Source organism: Photinus pyralis, unplaced genomic scaffold (assembly GCF_008802855.1).
Source record: "Photinus pyralis isolate 1611_PpyrPB1 unplaced genomic scaffold, Ppyr1.3 Ppyr1.4_LG9, whole genome shotgun sequence".
NCBI classification, from domain to species: Eukaryota; Metazoa; Arthropoda; class Insecta; order Coleoptera; family Lampyridae; genus Photinus; species Photinus pyralis.
Genome location: NW_022170878.1, coordinates 15,224,586 through 15,241,026, shown reverse-complemented (window position 1 = coordinate 15,241,026; position 16,441 = coordinate 15,224,586). Strand labels below are relative to the sequence as shown.

General features: G+C 38.8%; 1 protein-coding gene across 4 annotated transcripts in view; it reads left to right on the top strand.

The window, feature by feature from the left end:
- Positions 1-15,197, top strand: part of LOC116181060 (activating transcription factor 7-interacting protein 1) — a 34,197-nt gene extending 19,000 nt beyond the window's left edge. For 2 of the 4 annotated variants that reach the window (XM_031501292.1, XM_031501294.1), the window contains exons 2-6: positions 6,937-7,110; positions 7,168-8,160; positions 12,500-13,185; positions 14,005-14,488; positions 14,533-15,197. In XM_031501292.1, coding sequence (XP_031357152.1) covers positions 6,948-7,110; positions 7,168-8,160; positions 12,500-13,185; positions 14,005-14,488; positions 14,533-15,053 — 2,847 coding nt within the window. In that variant the 5' untranslated portion in view covers positions 6,937-6,947 and the 3' untranslated portion in view covers positions 15,054-15,197. Of the gene's footprint in view, positions 1-2,037; positions 2,294-6,660; positions 6,880-6,936; positions 7,111-7,167; positions 8,161-12,499; positions 13,186-14,004; positions 14,489-14,532 lie in introns of those variants that run through there. The other 2 variants (XM_031501293.1, XM_031501291.1) reach the window with 2 other exon arrangements.
- Positions 15,198-16,441: the final 1,244 nt, after the last annotated feature.

The window sequence follows — 16,441 nt, the reverse complement described above, 5'->3', positions numbered from 1 at the left end:
TTTTGGGGGTTATATTTTGAGTAACAAGTATTGAAAAATTAAAATAAATCGGAAATTCAAAATATTGAATATTAAAAATTTGTTATCTGCTATCTATGGGCTATATATCTTTGGAGTGGGAATATTTTTTTGAGTAGAAATTTTGAAAAAATTGATATCGCTAAAAATCCGTATGAAAATTCCAAAGGAAAATATGAATTTTTTTCTACTTAAGATTGCACCATCGTGGGGTAGGAATTTTTGAAGTATTTTTTAATAACAATCATACCCGAATATTTGTGAAAAAAATTGTACCTAATATAATGTTGACCTTGACGACCAACTCGAAAATAATGCAATATTGGTTTTGAAAGTTTCAAAAATCGCAAGTTTATTTTGCACCAGGATAAGAATTTTTTTAAAATTTTTAAAAGTCGAAAATAGAAAATAAATTCAAAGTCAATTGTCAATTGAGTTAGAATTTTTTGAAACATTTTAATAAATTTTTGAAATATTAAAAAATGAAAATATCGAACCCAGTATTGTTTAACATTTTAAAAATCGAGATGAAATAAGGATTTCAAAATTATTTTTGAAAATTCGATAGTTCTATTTAAAAAATAAGAAATCAAAAATTTTGGAAAATTCGAATAATCCAATCATGTAATTTTTAACAAACTTAAATTGGTCTTGGGATTGCTAATTTTGAAATTCAAAAAATGAAATGCAAATATCAAAGCGAATTGTTTCTTAACATTTTCCTACACTCTTCGCAAGGGTGGCGCCATCTTTTAGTAAGAATTTTTGTATTTTCCAAAATTGCTTAAGGTGGTGCTTCCGAGGGCATAAAATGAGAGTTTCAAAGGACTTATCGGTTCGCAATCGTAGAATTTTTGATTTTTTTAAATCGGAAAGGGTTATTTGTCAAAAATTCGATCTGGACAGTATTTGGCGAGGTATTTGACGATGTATGCAATTTTTGAACTTGGAAATAAACCCCTTTTAAAAAATTGAAAAAAGTAGTATTTTCAAAATTCGAAAAGAGATTTTTTTGTAGGTTGCGACAGGTGTGGTAAGGCGGGGTCATTTAAACTCACGTAACATCAAAATTAATTTCGCGCATTCCGAAATGCACCAACCAGATCTACCCGTTTGCTGTGACGTCATTTGTGCGTGACTATCGAGCCTACTTCGTTTAACTAAACTAAATGCGGCTACATTCCTACTATTTAAAGCAAATGCTAGGGAGCACGTTTTGCATTAATTATTAGGAATTTCCATTTGGATCGAGTCAAGTGGTTTGCAAACACTTGGTATATTTGTATTAACTCAAACTATCTTCTAATTTGTGGTTTCGATGTCTCTTTAGTTTCAGGCCAGCGTGTAGGTACGCCACTGTCGCGATAAACGCTATAAATAGCTCTGACGCATAGAGTGGAAAAACCCGCTTATTGCGTCGCATTTTAAGTTTGAGTGCGTTTGACCTTGACGGGTCGTAACTATTTTTTGGAATGGGCAAATTACGCGTTTGTTCAGAGAATCGATCAAATTCGACTCGCATGCGCGCCCTTCCCTTTTTTTAGAGGTGCGATGAGTGTGTTTTGAGTTTGCACTTCAAGACCATAAGATATACGGCTCATTGCCCGTTATTTCCAAATTCAAAATTATTTTCTTTTACCTGGTGGCGTAAAATGGGACCATTTTTGATCTTCCGCTGCGAACTTTTGGTACCAAAATCGTGACCAGGCCACGAGGAAGTCCCTCGTATTGGTTACGTAATTCAACAACGAAACGAAAAGTGTCCGTGCCAAATGCCCTTAGGGTCTTTGACTCGAGATCCATTGTGTCGTTTCGATCACATTTGTAAAAGATCGCCCTGTATAATTTTCGTCCCGGATCCCTCATTCGGTTTCAAGTCAAAAATTTGGAAAGGAAATTTCCATCGTGTCGCGGACGCATGCGTTTTGTACGATTGCCCCGTCCAAATCGTTACCCTCCCCGCTACCAACCGCGCCGGTCCCCTCAAGCATGACCCGACTCTGCCCGTTTTACCACGCTCACTTCCTTTTGCTTCGGTCTCGGAACGCGTGCACGTTACACCATCGCCATCTTGTATAAAAAAACGAGCGCGCACGAGGGCAAATTTTAATTGCTCACTTTGTATTTCGCGCGACCTTCACACATGCATAGCACATTATTTTTAGCCTACAGCCATTCTTTTGGAAAAAGAAACATTCCAATCTCGACGGAATTTTGCGGTCTTTGAACTTGAATGTTTAAAAATTGGAAGAAACGCCCACTTTCTTCGCTTTAGGTAAGAATTTTTGAAATTTTTTACTTATTCGGTTTACTAGAACGTGTTAGCACCTCCAGATGCAGTAGGGTGCTTATGGACATACAGTACATGTTTGCCAAACGTGACAATGACAGCACAAAGAGATTATGTTGTTCATCAATCATGTCAGTTTGGCATCATTGCGGTGAGGAATAAGGATAGCGTTATCACGAATGACGCAAATTAGTAAGAGAGGCATTTAGTCCGTAAGACCCCATACTGCATCTAGAGGTGCGAAAATCTAGATTCTCTGCATTTCGATTAGTCATGGAAAAGAAGTGCACGTAGGTATTCAAAATTTGAGCCAATCCAATATGCCATTTTGGAGAAATTTTGGAATTTCGAATTTTAAAAAATTACAAAATTGGACCAAAAACCTAACTAATCACATTTTGAAACTTCCAAAAAAATTAACAACGGGGTAACCTTGGCATACGATTTTTTTTTAATTAGGTACTGCAAACTACAAACAGCTGACCAATTTTTCCAAAATTCATGCTCTCAACGGAATATGTTGTTGTGAATGAAAACCAGTAATTAAAAAATTTTCCACTTGAGGTGCACCATCTTGAGGGCCAAAGTTTTGAAAAACAGAATGAGAACGGGCGTACCAAAATTCAGTTTTTGAAAATTTTTAAAAATCGATGAATAGTTGAAAAATGTTCACAAATTGGGAAGTGTACACGTTTACTGGTTGTTCAAAACTCGTACCCAAAAAGGGGTAACTGGAGGCAACTTTTGAACTTGAAAATATCGAATCCAAAATTAATTTTTGAAAATTTGAGCGAATTTGCAGTGGCGATTTTTGAATTTCAAATTTTTTTAAATCCAAAAAAAGCCCAACTGTGTTTTGCGCTTCTGACCCTAAACAAATTTTGAATCTTCGAATATCTTTTTTTGACATTTCGAAGAAAAGCATCTTTTCCGCGGAGGAGTATTCTACGCCATCTTGGAGTTGGTATTTTTACTGAATTTTATATCCAAAAATGTTTCCTCTAGGATGGCGCATTCCTAAGCGTAAAATGTATTTTTGAGTAAACGTTTTGCAAAAATTGGTTGTATTGAATGACTAAAACTAAAAACGAATTCAAAATTTACTTTTGAAAATTTGAAAGAAAAATACGCATTTTTTCTACTTGGGGGGTGCACCATCGTGGGGTAGGAATTTTTGAATTTTTTTCCAATTGATAGAGGCTAAAGGCCGGTGACTCGAGTTTTTTTTTCAAAAAAATTGTACTTAAAATATTGTTGACCTTGACCAGCAGGAAAATAATGCAATATTAGAATAGAAAAATTCAAAAAATCTAACTATTTTATTTTACACCAGGATGCGAATTTTTGAAAAATACACAAAAATCGAAGGTAAATTCAAAATCAGTTCTTTACATTGTAAAAAAAATCGAACTGCATTGTCCGCTTGGGTTGGGTCCTCTTGGAGAAGGAATTATAAATTTTTGAAATATTTAAAAAAAGCAAAAAATGAAAATATCGGACCCAATTGTTTCTTAACATTAAAAAAAATTCAGTTGCGCTTTCCGCTTAGGTTACGCATCTTTGGGTAAGAATTTTCAAAAAATGTTTATCCCAAGCGGAATATGAGATTAGACATTTTCAAAAAAGAACACTATTTTTTGTAGGGTTCGCAATCATGGATTTTTTAAATTTTTTCAAAATTAATTTATCAAAAATTCGTACACACATGGTGGTATTAGACAGTTTTTGTTTTGAGAAATTTAAAAACACGGAAATTCAAAATATTGAAAATTGTAAACCGTTAACTGTGTTCTTTGCTTTCTATGTGGCTCGGAGTAATAATTTATACCTATTCAATTTTATATACAAAAATGTTTTCTTCGAAAGTGGTAAACAATATTGTAGATTTTTAAAAGCGAATGGTGGCTTCTTTGCATTAAATATTTTTTTGAGTGCAAATTTTTCAAAAAATGTTAAGTGGTAGAACAGGCTACGAAGATTTTTCTTTGTATATCTGAACTTCATTTTGTGATTCTTCTGTATTTTTTGTTTTCGAATTTTTTTCAATGTCATTATTACGTTTATAGGAGAAGAATAAAGACTATTATTATTATTAAAATTTTGTTCGTAAAAATCTGGCCGTACCGAATTCAAAATTAATTTTTGAACGTGTGGGTAGGGTAGGCTCGTATCTGAATATTTATAAAAAATTTAAGAAAAACAATGCATTGAAAAATTTAATAAATTTGGTTTTGGGTTTAGGAATTTTTGAAAATTTGAGAAAAAATCAAAATTAGTTTCTTACATTGTAAAAATACTGAACTGCGTTTTTTGCTTGGGTTGAGCCACTTTGAGTTATTTTCTATTTAAAAAAATTCGAATAATCCAATCTAATTATGCGCCATGTAATTTCTGAAAAATTTAAAGAAAATTGATTTAGAAAAATTGGTATTGGTGTTATTGGTAATTTGGAAATTCAAAAAAGGAAAAATGAAAATATCAGACTGAATTGTTTGTTAACATTTTCATATTTTTGAGTAAGAATTTTTGTATTTTGTGTGTGTAAATTCGGAAAAAAATCTGTTGTTTGTAGTTACGGGTTCGCAATCGATTTTTGATTTTTTTAATCGGGAAGGGTTATTTACCAAAAATTCGATCAGGACATTTGGCGAGGTATTAGGTGATCTTTGACGGTGTAATTATTTTTGAACTTGAAAATAAAAAGTGCAAAATCACTTTTAAAAAATTCAAAAAACTTTATGTTTAATGAAGTGTCGTCTTAGGGAAGCAATTTTTGAAGAATAAAAAAATAAAAATTCAAAACTTGCCCCAATTGTTTCTTAACATGTTAGAAAATCCAGTTACTACTGTTATAATTACCAAAATGTTTACCCGAAAATAGTGCTTTCTCGAGCGAATTTAAAAAAATCGATTTTTTACTTACCAGTTCGCCATCGCAGTGTAATAATTTTTGAATTTATTAAACATTAGCACTCAAAAAATTCGATTTGGTAGTATTAGGTGGTCTTTGACTTTTGAAAAATCCAATCTAATTTTGGAAAATTCAAATTAAATCTTTTGTTTGGAGAAGACAAATTTTAAAAAAATGTAAACAGAAAATATCAGAGGCAATGGGTTTCTAATAATTTTATGAAACTTTGTTGTATCGTAGAAATTTTCAAAAAAGGTTTCAAAAATGTTGATTGTGTCACTGTACCTCAAAATAGGAAGATTTATTTCTCAAAATTTAAAATGATATTTTCATTTTTTTGTGGGTTGCGAGAGGTGGGGTAAGGCGGGTTCGGTTGAACTTTCAGGTAACATCAAAATTGGTTTCGCGCATTCCGAAATGCACCAACCAGATCTACCGGTTTGCTGTGACGTCATTTGTACGTAATTATCGTGCCTACTTCGTTTAACTAAACCAAATGCGACTACAAAGCAAATGAAAGGGAAATTTAACCACGTTTTGCATTAATTATTAGGAATTTCCATTTGGATTCACGATAATCGAGCCAAGAGGTTTGCAAATACTTGGTATATTTGTCTTAAATCAAAAATTCACTTAAACTGGCTCCACCTGTTTTTTTTATCTTTACTTAATTTCTGGTTTCGACGTGACAGCTGTCTCCGTAATTGCCAACGTGTAAGTACGCCACTGCCGCGATAAGCGCTATAAATAGCTGTGACGCATAGTGGAAAAACCCGCTTATTGCGTCGCATTTTAAGTTTGAGTGCGTTTTGACCTTGACGGGCCGTAATTAATTTTTTTTTGGAATAGGCGAATTACGCCTTTGTTCAGAAAATCGATAAAATTCGACTCGCATGCGCGCCCTTCCCTTTTTTTAGAGGTGCGATGAGTGTGTTTTGAGTTTTCCACTTCAAAAACAAAAGATATGCGTCTCATTGCTCGTTATTTCCAAATTCAAAATGATTTCGTCTTTTACCTCGTGGCGTAAAATGGGACCATTTTTGATCTTCCGCTGTGAAGTTTTGGTACCAAAGTCGTGACCAGGCAAACGAGGAAATCAGACTCGTATTTATTACGTAATTCAACTACGAAACGAAAAGCATCCGTGCCAAATGCCTTTATGGTCTTTGACTCGAACGAAACCATTTCCCTCCATTGTGTCGTTTCGATTACATCTGTAACAGATCGCCCTGTATATAAATTCGAGCAAGTTTCGTCCCACCTGGCTTCGGATCCCCCATTCGGTTTCAAGTCAAAAATTTGGAAAGGAAATTTCCATCATCGTGCCGCGGACGCATGCGTTTTGTACGATTTCTCCGTCGAAATCGTTACCCTCCCCGCGCCCAGGCCACAATGAGCACGACCCGACCCTACCCGTTTTACTCCGCTCACTTCCATTCGCGTCAGTCTCGGCCTACTTTGTTAACGCTGTATTATTTGAGAAACCTCAACTGTCAAACGTGTACGCTTTGCATTTTCATCGGCGCCATCTTGTTGAAAAAGTGACCGCGCGAGGGGGGAAAATCAAAATTTTAATCGTTCACATTGTATTTGTAGCGACCTTCACACATGCATACCGCGTTATTTTTAGCCGACGGGGAGGGCGTCGCTAGTTAATTACGTACGTTTACACGTTTCGAATCCGATCGCATCAATAATTCCCGTTTTTCTTTTTCAGGTTAACGAATTATGAAAGATAGCCAACAAATGTCAGTTGACATCTCTAGTCAAAACGAAATGGCCTTGAGCGCACTACCGCCCGTCTCCCTAAAGGAAGCCAACAACATCTATCGGGTCGATTCGATTGTCCCCGACGAGAATTATCATTTGAACTTAACGGACGAAGACGAAAGTAAGCCGTTTTCGCGCACTTCTCCATTCCACATTTCTCACACTGGCATTTTTTCAGATGCGGAAAAAAAGTCGGCCGTCCCCGATACCTCACAGGAATCCGAGGACGACATTTTAAATAAATTTGAAAGTTCCGAAAGCGATGAGCCAATCACGAACGGTTGCCCGGAAACCGATGACAAGCTCGAAGATCGACTTTTAAACGATTGCATTGACACTAAAGAAGAAAGTGTAAATAATACAGAAGTTAGTGACGATAGGGACTTAAATAACAAAAAAAGTGTGTTCAGTGAAAGTGACGAACCAGATCTTAACGAAAAAAAGGACGTAGACACAGAAACAAATGACACCGAAACAAAAGCGACTGACGATCACGACAACAAAATGGTCGCTGACACAACACCGAATGACATCGAGACTGAAAAAGCGGCTTCAGATGAAGATGAAAAAAAGGAAGAAAGTGAGGACGTCGAGATGAAAGAGGATACCGAAGCGAAACAAAAGAACGACGAAATGAAAGAGGATTCCGAAGCGAAACAGAAGGAGGACGCCGAAATGAAGGAGAAAGCGAACGCGGAGCTCCTCAAGGATCAAATCTTGGACACCGAGGATCTGCTACAAATCGTCGACCAACAAGACACCGCCGACGAGCCGAACGAGAACAGCTGCAGCGGCGAAAACACGCCCGACAAGGAGGAGAGCGACGAGGCCGAAACGGACAAAAACGACGACGAGGAGGAGACGTCCGCGTCGAAGAACGACGACGACACCGTCGACATCGAGGAGGACTCCCCGTACAAGGGCGATTTCGATAGCGAGCTCGATAAGGAGTACGAAAAGATCGTCAACGAGAAGGAAAATGAGGAAAGCAACGAGAAAGCGGCGCAGCAAAAAATGGAGGACGATGTCGGCGAGAAGACTGTCGCTCCGGAGGAGAAAACCGCCGAGGAGAGTATGGAAGTGACTGAAAAAACCGAGGAGCAAACCGATGAAACCTCGGATGAAACTAAAAGTAGTGGGATCGAGACCAAAGCTCAAACTGAAAATAGTGGTAAGTTTTCTAGTTGCTTACTGATCCTGATCCCATCCTCGTCCAAATTCCAGATTGACTTGGTGGCAATTTTTTCTTGTGGTACTTGCTAAAAATTCCCAGAATTTTGAAACCTACGCTAATTTTTTAATTCGAATTTTGTAATATTTAGTGTCGGGCCCGTCGCAGGGTTCGAGATCTCAGCACTCTGACCACGAAAAACTTCATTTTTGATGAAATTGACATATTTTGGTACGCGCCAAAAAGGAGACAAGGTTCATTTTTTGCCAACCAGTGATAACCTCGGTGGTAACGATACAAAATTGGTGCATGGATTACGTTTTTTGACACATTTATCTAGTGCCTTTTGGGTTTTTTGGGGGTTTTTGGGCGCCAAAAGAGCACAATGTTCATTTTCTGCTAATCAAAGGTCATTTTGAGTACAAAGTGGGGCCATGAATTACGTTTTTGCGATCTTCTCCATAAATAATGACATGGTCATCACGGTTTTTTTTAATATAATTTGAACGTCATTTTTTGGGGATCCAAAATTGATTTTTTGGATTACGTTTTATGCTTGAAATTTACCTTTTGGGCATTTTTGGGGAAATCGTCGCATGAATCGAATCAATTGTCTAACGGATCATGTTCCTTTGTGCCCTTTGAGCAAGGTTTCAGAAACAAATACAGGCGAAGTGCCTTCGGACGACGATTTTCCGTTACGAACGCTTAAGGTTCACATTTTGAGCATAACTTTTTCAGCAAAATTGTCTCTTTTTGAGTAGTTTCGGAACAGAAAATCGCGCATGCGCAGGTGTGGGGGTGGTATTTGTGGTAGCCACGGCAATTTTTTTGAGCATGGAGCTATGTCTGCAATTTTCTTTGCAAAATTATCTCATATATCGTTTTTTTGTACCCTTTGAGCAAGGTGTCAAAAAAAAATAAACAAAGCACCTGAATTATTTGGCACCTTGGAGAATAATTTTCTTGTCCCGAAATGAATGGCATGGAAGTAACTGCAATTTGAATTTGGTGATTTTTAATCACAAATCATCACACCTCAAGAAGATCCTAAACTTAGATCGTATCCTCCCATTTATATATATTATATATTTTCAATATATTATATATTATATTTTTAATATATTATATATTATATTTTTAATATATTATATTATATTTTAATATATTATATATGCCATTTACCTTCAATGAGTAGCGTCTGTGCCAACATACCTAACACAGTCAGAGGTATATTTTGCACCGTAAGCAGAACACCGCACATGCGCAATAGCATTTTAACGCACGAAACTAGAAAGAATTTAAAATGTGTCCAGTGTGACTGCAATGAATGATAAATCCACGGACGGTCGTACACACACTACACAGATCTTGAAATCCTGTTGTTTGAAACGAGTTTCTTACGTGTCGTCAGACTCGTTAATTCCTCGCTCAGCTACTAGGTGGCGCATGGATCGAAGTATGTTTTCAGCATAAGCGCCATATAGTACAGCCAAAGCTGGTATGAGACCACGTAAAGCATGCGTCCCGTTAGCGCAGATGGCTTAATCGCCGACCGCAATCCCAGCGCGCGCTTTTTTTTTTACTACACGTTCATTAAATTTATGACTTATACCACAGATCTACACATACACAGATTGCTAACCTTATGCATTTTTTGGGAAACAAATTTAAGGTATACTGAAAAGCGCCCTCTATTGCGGAGCAGTATAAACATGTATCATTTAAAACTGTAATATGACGCTTATGGATTTGTGCGTTAGATGTCGCTGAAACAAAATTAAAACGCTAAAGTTTGCACAGTTCGAATTCCTTAATATTCATATTATTACAGTGATATGATAGGAGGTACGCTGAGCCATAATTGTTTAATTTAACACTGGAGCTACTCATTCGTCGTATTACAGTTTTAAACGGTACATGTTTATACTGCTCCGCAATAGGGGGCGCTTTTAAGTATACCTAAATTTGTTTCCCAAAAAATGCATAAGGTTAACACTCTTTGTATGTGTAGATCTGTGCTTATACTAAGCAAAACAAAGACAGTGCAATGTGTTGACGTGCGTTCAAGTGAGATAGAATGCTCAACCAACTAAAAGCGACGATGGCGTACATTCGTCCTTTGGTAGGCTAGTATCAATGTCATTTAACTCGTCATTTAATTGCTACTGTCAATATTGGTAAAGTTGTGTTTCTCTTACACTCCTATAATACTTATTGGGTCTCTTTCTAGCTTATAACAAGTATTTCGGGTGGAATATAATGGTAGTGAAACACTATTTTATATAGTTCTATCTTTTCGCAAAGATCGCCGTTTTTTATTAAGTTGGATGTATGATTGAAAAAGTGTAGTGTGTGTCGTCGTTTGCCGCCGTGTGCGTAGAGAGGCGAGTCTAAGGGAGGGTCAGAGTCATGCATATTGGTGTACAAAAAAGTGTAGTTTGTGTTGGGCCGTTGGAAAACTTCGTTTGCCAGCGTGGACGAAAAGAGGCGAGTCTAAGGGAGGGCCCGATCTATGCCGAACTCGCCTTCGGCTCGCTCGGCATTGGTGTGCAAAAAAGTGAGTGTGTGTTTAGCGGTTGGTAAACGTCATTTGCCACCATAGACGTAGAGACGCGAGTCTAAGGGAGGGCCAGAGTTATGCCGAACTCGCATTCGGCTCGCTCGGCATTGGTGTGCAAAAAAAGTGTAATGCATACATAAAACGTTATTGTTTTTCAAGGGCATTTTTCTTGTAGGTACCTACCTTTAGATATTTGTGAAGTGTGAACGCCTTTTAGGTATAGATGCAGCTTCACTGAAGTGCTTAGAATGTACTTTATGCATATTTGAAGCGCAACTCTACGTATTAATGAAGAAAATTGGCGTTAAACCTCGCAAAATATACTTAGGTCGTATGTTGATGTATACTTGGCGTTAAAAACACCCTCGCTGATTTTTACCAACCGCAAAGCTTAAGTTTCCGGCTTTATGGCTCAGTGGTAGAGCGTTGGGCTAGAAATCCGGAGATCGGGTGTTCGAACCTGGGTGGAGGTGAATTTTTCATCTGTGGCAGAGATGGAAATTACTTTAGACCAGTTCCGAGCATTCTACCGGCTACCCCGAATTAGATTTTCCTGCAGTTTTCCTAATTATTAAATTATTAATTATTAAATACCGGAGTAGTATAGAACAACTTAAGACCTTCTGCAGAGGCACATCTAAAAAGCATTATGCAGGTTACTCTGTAATTGGGCGCAAGCCTGTTGAGGGCCCAGAACAAGAGGGGGATAATAAACAAATAAATAATAAGTTAATGCTCTAAAAAGACAATTTCGACGACTACTCGCGTTAAGTTTTTCATATTTGTCTTAATTATCGTTAAAATAAAGTCCCGACCTAGGACACCCCTTTGTTTATCTTGAAATGGACTCTTCCATCAGTTTGACATTTAGTTTTCTTAAAATGGCGGAAAATTCTCATTTTAAGGAAATTAAGGAAAATACGCCTTTTCGTGGCGACAAAAGGCTTCCAACACATGCGGATGGAAATTTTAGAAAGTTTAAGACCCCCAAGGACGTGCCCGCGCCCTATTTAACTTAAAATTGCCATAAAAACGCTTTACTGATGACGTCATCGGTGATGTAAGGGTTAACTTTTCACGGAGGACCCGATGCCGTTGAAAAATTTGACGGAACGCAAAACATGCCGTGACCTTCACGCTGTTTCTACCATTATATTGAAATATTGAATTAAATCAGAGTCGCAATAATGTATGTTCATACCTCTATATGATCTTGAGCAGTTTTTGGGCAATCAAGTAATTGAGAGAAAAAGAAATTAGGGTAATTAAGAATTATGTAACAATCAAATTTCAAGATGTCCATCCGCGAATGTGCCGCCATCTTGCGTAATTTTATCTCTACTTCAACTTTGTAGTAATTCTAACGCTTTTCAATTGCTAAAATGAGAAAATGCCACCAGTTCACCAATTACGTGCTTGCTATTTTCCGTTAGTTCTCCTTGTACATGATCTTAGAGTATAAAAGAGAGGAGGAGGAAATTTGATCTGGAACCGATAAAATAGCCGCCTACAATTCCTTGGGGCGGAAATCGCTGGTGATCGTAAACGTATCATATCACCAAAAGTCTTTGATATCACGCACTAAAAAGTAGACAACATTTATTTTGGCAGCGAGAAAATGGCCGCGGCCGCCTCGCGGAAATTTGCTTCAACACGTGGCATTTGTCTTTACTTGTCCCCTCCCTTTCCTAGTCTAAGTGCATAATCAAGTAGCTTTTGACGTCAAGTTCTGACAACAGTAGCGCCTCCACTTCATCTCAATTTTTGATTTCGTAGATGCAGTCGATGCAACGCTGAAAACCAAAAGATCCCTATCGGAACCGGACACAAGCGTAGAACCCAAACGGCTACGATTGGAGGACGAAAATGCGACAAACGAAGATCAAAACTCCACGGTGGAAGAGAAGTCCGAGTCTCAGGTAGAAAAACCGCTTCCGACAGTAACCGAGTTGACCGCAATCTCGGAGTACATGCAGAAGAAATCTTTAAAACGCTTAACTCGCGAGGATCTCGAGCAGATTTGCCTGATGAAAATGTGCGAGGCGATCTGTCACAAGAGCGAAATCGGCGAGCTGAGACACCAGCTGAGCATACAGGAGCAGATGGTCGACATGTGGAGAAAGGAGGCGGCGGCGCTGGTGAAGCAGGCGCGCGACTTAGAAATAGTCAATAAAAGACTGCTACACGAAGTAAGACTGAAGACGGACAAGGAGAAGCCGCTGATTCCGGTTCGGATCACGAGATCGGTCGGGCTTCAAGTGCGCTCGGACAATAACGTCATGTACAACGCGATGCAGACGAAGCGACGGTTCGCGCGACCCACGACCACCGCCCCCGCGCCACCGCAGAAGCAGGTCCAGAGCAGGTTTAACCAGAACAAATCGCCGGCTACCGGTAAAACTATTGTTAACAAAACGGTGGCGGCCTCTCCGAATAAACAGGCGTCCGCATCGAAACCAAAGGTGAGTTTGCCAGATCCTGATGTCATTTTGTGAAATTTCATTTTGGTAGGTCGATGACGCCTGATTTAAGGTTATGACAGGTTAAAATAGGCGGAGTCAGAGATCGGTGCATATGTTTACTAAACGATGGTGCATCAATTTTATTAGGGCAACAGCAAAACGTGCTGAATAAGACCTATACTGTTATTGTAGTCGTATTCTGTGGTCTCTTTTTTTCAGGTTTCTTCCACCTTTTATTATTTTTTTTTCATTTTCTCATTTTCCTGGACTTTAAGGTAAGTAACTGTGTCTCTTGGAGCGCTCTGTAAAGCACCACTTATGAAGTTAGTCTAAGGCGTTCAAAAAGGAAAACGAAAACGCTCTCAAATGACCTCTGGGTCGCACTTTGGGTTGTATAAACACACACCTACTTGATTGACAAAGACAAAGGCAAACATGTGTTCAGTAAATTAAATTAAACGCAAAAGCCGTAAGAAAGATAGGCTTTCAAAGTCAGATTTACACATACCATGCATGCAAGCGATCGATAGACAATTTAAAAAAACCTTAATTATTTGCAGTTTTTAATACAAATTGAATTTTACCCTACGCAACGCGGTAACAAATGTTCTTATCGCATTGACCAGATAAACCTTTTCATAAATGGCGCCAGATGGCGAACACTTTTACCCAAAGAGAATATGTGTCTATTTATTGGATACAATTAGACAATTTTGCTCTTGTTTTCTCCTCGTGCTTACGAGGAATTGGCGCAGTGTGATATGTATCTTATTGGTTCCTTAAACGAAAACTAAATAAAGATTCCATTTATTCTTACAGCCACTCACCCCCAAAACCCCCAACTCATTGTTATCGAAAGCCTTGCAAAATTCTACCGCTCAAGCAGCAGCGAACTCGTCGACTAACACTACGACGGTGAGCAGCACCGTTGCGCCTCCCCTAGCTTCGATATCAAACACATCTACCACGTCTACCTCGCCCGCCACGACGAAATCCATTTCGAACGCATCTCCCAAGACCGGGAAGCCCACGGAAACGAAGGCGGGAGTTATCGATCTCACTGATGAAGACGAGAAGAAGCCGTCCGTATCGTCGGCAACCACCACCACTGTAAATACAACTCAGGGCGTTCGTATCGTTTCGACGCCCGTTAAAAATACCAGCACCGTATCGTCTGGTAACGTTGTGAATCCGCCCCGCATCATGTATCTCTACAACAACCAGCTGCATCAAGGTGTCATCACAGATTCGCCAAAGGGCGGTCCCCAGAAAGTAATGTTCAAACTCAACTCGAACGTCATCGGTAAGTAATCGAGCGTCCGCCAAAGAAACTAATCGCATTTTTAGGTCAAGCGAACGGTGTCTTGACGGCGGTAACGAGCGGATCTCCAATCTCGGTCAGTAACGGCACCGTACGGACGAGCCAAGTCCAATCGGTTCGCTTCTCCTCGCCGACGACGACGGTACGAACATCGGCGTCGACGAAGGCCGTAGCCAAACATCCCGCTCCCTTACCCCCACCTCCCATAACGCAAATAGGTTTAGCCGCAAGAAAACCAATACCGCCCAAACCGCACCTGTCGATCAGACGATCGAGCGGCGGCATCGTACTCTCGTGGAAGATGCCGTACATTTTAGATAATTACGAGGCGATCGCCAGCTACCAGCTCTACGCCTACCAGGAGACGACGTCCGCGCCGAGCTCGGACATGTGGCGAAAGGTCGGCGACGTTAAGGCTTTAGCACTGCCGATGGCGTGTACGTTAACCCAGTTCGCCGACGGGAACAAGTATCACTTCGCCGTACGCGCCGTCGATGTACAAAAACGCATGGGACCGTTCAGCGATCCGGAACAGATACTGTTATGAGGGGGAGAAATTCGTGTGTCGTAATTTGTAAGATTTAACTTAATTTTATTTTCTGTGGACGAATCGCTTAGGTAATAAATTTATTGATCTTTGAATAGTTATCAAGACATTTTGTATTTCTAGAATAAAGACGTTTTAATTTTTTCCCATGTTTTGTCAGTTGCAGGAATCCACATTTATGGGTAGGTAGGCCTTTTTTTTTCAGAACGTGTCGCTCGGAAGCACTAATTGATGTTAGGTGGAAATGACCCCACGGATAGGTAGCCGCACCCATGTTCGGAGATAGTCGATTCAAGTTCGAACTATGCATTCGACTTAAAACAAACCTGAAAACGACGTCCATCACTGATTAAGTCGAAACCAGCGACACAAATGAACAAACAGATCTATACAGTAAAGGATGAACACTAAGAGGTGTGAAACGGTATTGGACTTGATAATAATAATGTTTATTAGACCATTTAGCGTGACATTGATCCAGCACAGTACAGTTTTTTACCACGAAACGTTACAACAAAAAAGATAGTTTCACATACCTAGACACGGTCCAACATTGAGGTTAAACCATACGCGTGTGGTTATGCTGGTAAACGGTGTGCATTCATTTTATGTATTCACAGCAGTCAGTTTTGCCCTGTATATTCCAATTAACCTTTTCTTCTGTGGAACTTTTTAATACATACTACGAGTCATTTGTTTCCCGATCTTGTGGTGGACTGCATTACCTACTTGTACTTCGCTATTTATGGTTCTCTAATGTGTAATAAACGACTTTAACTTGAATACTTGCTTGCATTCTCACCTCAACTCTTTTCGTTTTTAATTAATTGTGGCCGATGCTGAAGAAGAGCCATGTCCATTTGATTGTACTTGGTACACTGTACAATTTGAGATGTTAGTTTTTTGTCTTATTTTCGTTTTGATTCTGTAGTTGATTTATGTAAGAAATTTAAACAGAATTTTATTTGATAGTAGTACCTATGCAGAATTTGAAGAAACGGAAGTATGTAGGTAGGTGGGTGAAACATTTGGAGTACCTACCCGAATGATCCGAAGAGTGTGAAGATCATAAAGAATCTAAAGAGCGAGCCGGAAAAATTCGTAAGCACGACAGAATTTAAGGAATTTTGCCAATATGATCCTTGAAATTGTTAATCTAGGGATGACCTGACCTAAAAAATGGGTTCCAATGGAAAAGTGGAAAACACTTTTTCTTATTAATTTTAGTGCGTAGAATCCACAACAATTCGTACTTTTTTTATGAGACTTCTCAATCAAAAGTTATAGACTAGAAAAAATTCAAAGGGCTGTAACTTTAAAACTAGTAGCCCAATCTTGGAACTGTTTGAAATTATGGATTCTACAGGCGACATTCTATAAGAAAATTT